Source organism: Cricetulus griseus, chromosome 8 (assembly GCF_003668045.3).
Source record: "Cricetulus griseus strain 17A/GY chromosome 8, alternate assembly CriGri-PICRH-1.0, whole genome shotgun sequence".
Lineage (NCBI taxonomy): Eukaryota > Metazoa > Chordata > Mammalia > Rodentia > Cricetidae > Cricetulus > Cricetulus griseus.
In genome coordinates this window covers 75,331,955-75,337,301 of record NC_048601.1, presented here as the reverse complement: position 1 = coordinate 75,337,301, position 5,347 = coordinate 75,331,955, and the positions used below count along the sequence as shown (strand labels likewise).

At 46.1% G+C, this 5,347-nt stretch overlaps 1 protein-coding gene across 1 annotated transcript; it reads right to left on the bottom strand.

Moving 5' to 3' along the window:
• Nucleotides 1–1,723: 1,723 nt before the first annotated feature.
• LOC113837001 (probable N-acetyltransferase CML1) lies at nt 1,724–2,332 on the bottom strand. Its single transcript, XM_027428736.1, has one exon. It carries the CDS (start codon nt 2,330–2,332, stop codon nt 1,838–1,840), a length of 495 nt encoding a protein of 164 aa, XP_027284537.1. The 3' UTR covers nt 1,724–1,837.
• Nucleotides 2,333–5,347: the final 3,015 nt, after the last annotated feature.

Sequence of the window (5,347 nt, the reverse complement as noted above, 5' to 3'; positions counted from 1 at the left end):
AAATCCTGTGTCACCTATACAACTTGAATTTTTCTGGGGCCTCTGACTACTTAGTGAGTGGTAAGGTCCAGATGCCTGAGCTAGCTTTAAAAAAATCCTCCATGCTGGGGGGTGGGGTTGGGGCAAGAAACTTGCTGACAAACCTGACTACATGAATTCAATCCCCATGACCCACATGGCAGAAGGAAAGAATTGACTCCTGCAATCTGTCCTCTGAGCTCCACGTATGTGCTGTGGCATGCACATGCATAATAAATGTAATAAAAGTATTTTAAAATGAAAGGCCCCCCATTGCCTTAAGCTTGCCCAGCTCTGCATCTGACCCCAGCCTCTCTTTTCTGACCCTTCCATGCTTTATTCTCTAGCCATGAAGAACTTTTTTCAGTGCCTTGAATCTAACCTTTGTTTTTTGACTCTGACTTTGTGCCCACTATATCTTTTGCCTCCTCCTTCTCCCTTTCAAACTTTCTCCTTTCCTTTTACCAATCTCTGATCTCAATTCAAATATCAGCCCCTTGGGGAATCATCCCTGAGTATCTTGACTGGACAACTAGGATCTGCCTCCTAGGATCTCAAACCAGCTTGTTCCACCTCTATCATGGGCATCACATATTTTCTATAATCAGTCAGTGGACTGGCTGAAATATTAAGTACTCAAGAAATATTTATATGGATGGATGGATCAATGAATGGAGGAGAGAAAAGTGGAAGATAGTGATGAAGTCAAGCCATGATGCTCAATCCTACCTACTCCATTTAAGAATGTGCCAGAAAGCTGGGTATGGTGGCACACACCTTTAATCCCACACACCTTTAAATGGGAGGCAGAGGCTAGGGATACATAATGAGACCCTGTCTCAACAACAACAAAGGAGGTGCCATAAAACACAGAACACAAGTCTATCCACTGTTTTTTTCATCTTTTAAAAGATTGGATAGATAGATAGATAGATAGATAGATAGATAGATAGATAGATAGATGGGTATCAGAGCTATAGGTGTGTGTGTGTGTGTGTGTGTGTGTGTGTGTGTGTGTTATCTGCATGTATGTATGTGCAGTGTTCACAAAGAGGTCAATTGACATCCTGGAGCTGGAATTAAAGAGGGTCATGAGTTGCCTAATGTGGGTGCTGGGAACTGAACTCCCAACATCTGCAGGTGCTCTTAACCACTAAGCCATCTTTCCAACCACCAATAACCTTTTTTTTTTTTAGCAGATATATTGTTTCTCACATTGCCTCTTGTTTTTTTCCCCATGCTATATCAAGTACTTGAGCTTCAACTAGTTCTGTTGTTAATTCTAACTTCTTTTTTTTTTTTGTTTTCATTTTGTTTTGCTTATGTGGTCATTGTTTTGAGATAGTATCTCATATAGCCAAGGCTGGCCTGGAACTAATCTTCCTGCTTCCACCTCCTATGTGCTGAAATTAAAAGTATGGGCCACTGTCTTAGGTAGGGTTTCTATTGCTGTGAGGAGACACCATGACCACAGCAATTCAGCCATCTAGATGCTACTGCATGTGCCCTGTGGCTAGGTGAGCTGCCTCTTCCAGCAGAAACTTCTAGTCCCCAAACTCAAAGTGAAATATGTGCAGTAGTTAATTCAACAGTAATGTTGGCTTCAGTAAATAAATCACAGGCACCCCAGAAACCCAGAGTGTATCAGAACGCCCCTCCTCCATGACCCCCCTCACCCCAACATCACATGCATTAGGATCCGGTGTGCACCAGTAAGGAACTTTTATTGCTCATGACACTGACATGACAGGGTTCACTGGTTCCTGTGAGTGGAGAGGGGCCAACAGCTGCACAGGAGCTTAGGTCCCAGCCCCACTTCCTAGGCCGAAGGGAGGGAATACTCTAATTGAATTATAGGAATATCCACTAACCTCCAGAACACACTCATGAAGTACTGGCCTGTCCTCTGGAAGCCCATGCTCAGGTAGAGGGGCTCAGGGCCTGTCTTCCTGAAACTGGTCTCAAGGACAACATCACTGTAGCCCTGGTCCCGTGCAAACTGGAGGACAGTTCTGATCAGTGCTTTCGCTATTCCCTGTCCTCGATGTTGTGAGGACACAGACAGGTGTAAGAGCTCCAGATGCTTCCTCCCTACTGGGGGATCCTTGACTGGCAGACCACCCACTATGCCCACCACCTGAATCCCAGACTCAGCCACCCAGAAACCACACACACTCAGGTAGGACTTGGTGATGTCAGCCATGTCTGTGCGCAAACACTTGGACACGTACTCCTTCCAGGGCTGCCTGGCAAGGAGCCGCAGCACTAGGAGCAGAGAGAAGACGCACACAGTTGCTAGCAAGCAGGCAGACATGGTACTGGAGAAGGAGCTGAGAGGTCTACATCTTGACCCACAGGCAGCAGAAGGAATCTGTGTGAGCCACACTAGATGTAGCTTGAGTGTATAGGAGACCTCAAAGCCTGCCCCCATAGTGACACACTTCCTCTAACAAGGCCACACCTACTCCAACAAGGACACACCCCCTAATAGTGTCAGTCCCTATGGGCCAAGCATTGAAATCCATGAGTCTATGGGAGCCATACCTATTCAAACCACAATGGTCACCTCACAGGGTATGTTCAGTGCAGGGGATCAAACCCAGGACTTTGTGAATGTCACCAAAGCCCTCTACAAACCTTGCTATGTCATGTCCCTAGTTGGGTTTTGTTTTGTATACAAGGTCTCACTATGTAGTCCTGGCTGGGATGGTTGAATCTTGAGTACTGGTATTATAGGCTTATGATGCCATGCCTAGCCTTAATTCTAACTCTTTATTGTGTATTGTGAGTGTAGGTAGGTAGAACAAACTCTGAAGCCACATTTCATTGGTAAGGAAACACAGGAAAGCTTAGCCACATGTTCAAGGTCACAGAACAAGTGAGAGGTAGCGTGGGGTTAACTCACTTCCCCTGACTCCCAGCTTGAAGCCTTTCCTCCTTCACTGGTGTCTCTGTCTCCCTGCAGAACATGTGTCCCTGACAAATGTAGGGGTCACTGGTTCAGCTTTTGTGGGAGCTGTGTTTGAAGTCCTCTTGGAGTTCTTTCTTCTCCTGAGCTACTGTGTTCCAGAAACCCACTGCATAGCATTGAGCAAACCATCTCTGTTCTCAGCTCCTGCTTGCTGCTGCCTGGGAGGTGACCACAGGCCCTCTTCTTGTGCCTTGGCTAACAGAAAGAAGTCCCTGCTGGTGCACGGCATGACTATGTGAAACCCACTGGTTACCAAGCCAAATGTAGCTCCAGAATATTCTGGGAAACAAATAAGTTGTTTTGCTCTGGATTGCAGGGATTTCTAATTGGGGATTTTTATTTTGGGCAGTGTTCCTTGGAGCTGGCAGACAGATGGAGGAGGTGGCTTGCTCCAGGGGCATGTTAAGCAAAGGGAACTACTGATCTGCCCTGGAATATGAGAAGGTGCCAGGGCCCGTGGTGGCCCAACTTCAGTGACTGAGGCAGAGGCCTCTTAGAGGCCTTCCTGGTTCACAGTGGTATCCTCTTCTTCTAGAATGGCCCTGAAAACAAGTGCAAGCCACTAGCGATGCTGTGGGTCGTGTACCATTGTGCCCCGCAGCCAGAACACTGCCTTAGGAAGCAGGACAGTGTTTCCTGAGATTCCCTGCCTAGGACTCAGACAGAGCCTTCATTTACCTCAGCAGCAGAGTGTAGCGCACAAATCTGCTAATGGCCAAGTTTTCAGTCATCAGTGAGAGCATTCTAGAAATTTTCAGCCTCTGGTTCCTGACTCAGCCATGGCCCAGACTCCCTCACAAACTGATTAGTTATTTATTCAAGGTCACAGAGTAAGCAAATGGCAGACCTGGGTTGAACCCACTATCCCTGACTCCTAAATACCAGATCTTTGCACCATCCTTGGGTCTCTGTGTTCCCTAAATTGAAGCACTCCTGTGAGCTGATAAATTTCTTTTTTTCCCCTCTAAACTCATTAAGGTTGTATTTCTCTCCTTTACACCCAGAAGCCCAGCTTGGTGGTAGACAAGATTCTGAGATGCAGACAGAACACCCAGACTTCAGATTCATGGACCCATCTGTGGACTGGTTACCTGGTGTTTTAGAGTCATGTTACTGACCCATCTATTTCAAAGAGGAGAATGAGCAAAAGCTGAGGAAAGACAGTGCTGGGGATGATGCTGTCGTCAAAGTGCCTATCCCACAAGATGAGGCTCTCAGAGGCCACATGGAAATGCTGGATTTGGTGGCAGGCAGTTGTAATCCCAGTGCTGGGGAGGCAAGTAGGAGGATACAAAGTTCAAGGTCATCCTTAACGACATACTAAGGTCATACATACAACTACCTACCTTAACTCAAAATTTAAAAAAAATCACAGATGAAGGAGGGGAGAAGGTGAAAAGATGAAAAAGATGAGCTCGAGACGAGAGGAAGCAGGAGGACACCAGAAAAGAAGAAATACTTGGGCGTTGGGTGTAGCAGGTGCAGCTGGAACATCTCAGTTCTGTTCTAGAAGTCCAGACTTGCCAGGCTTCTCCAGCAGCCTCCTTTTTGCCTATTCAACCCATGAACTGAAAATCAGCATTCTTAACACTATCAGATAATAAACCCAGGCCTGGCAAGAAGGCTTAGTAGGTAAAAATGCTGGCCACCAAGCCTGACAGCCACAGCTCAATTCCAGAGAACCCAGATTCCAGTCCCAGCATCCACATGGCAGCTCACACCATCTGTAAGTTCAGTTCCAGAGAACCTGACACCTCTTCTATATGAGACTCTCAGGAGACCACAGCCTCCCCAAGTGTCCCAGTTCGATTTCTTTGCTGTGATAAAATACCCTAACAAAGACGATTTAAGTGAGAAAGCATTTATTTCAGCTCACAATGTGAGGTTACCATCCATCACTGCAGAAAAGGCATGGCACCACACACAGGCTGTGCACAGACATCCATGAAGGCAAAACACCCATACACATAAAGTAACAATAAATACATCTTTAAAACTAAAATATGCTGGCATGGTGGCACATGTCTTTAACTCCAGGCAATGAAACTAGATCACAGAAATGTCAGATACTTTGCTGGGTGTGTTGTCACCACATTCAGGAGGCTGAAGTTCCAGAGAGGGAGGGATTGGGGAAGGGTGGTGGTCCACGTCTTTAATCCCAGCACTCTAGAGGCAGAGGCAGACAGATCTCTATAAATTTGAGCCTGGTATACAAGAGAATTCCAAGACAGTCATGGCTGTGTAGAGAGACCCTGTCTCTAAATAAGTGAATAAAATAAAAATTAAAACATACAAGAAACCCAAATCCATTGTTGGCTTCAAAGGAAGACCACACCTAGATACAAACAAAGGGATAGA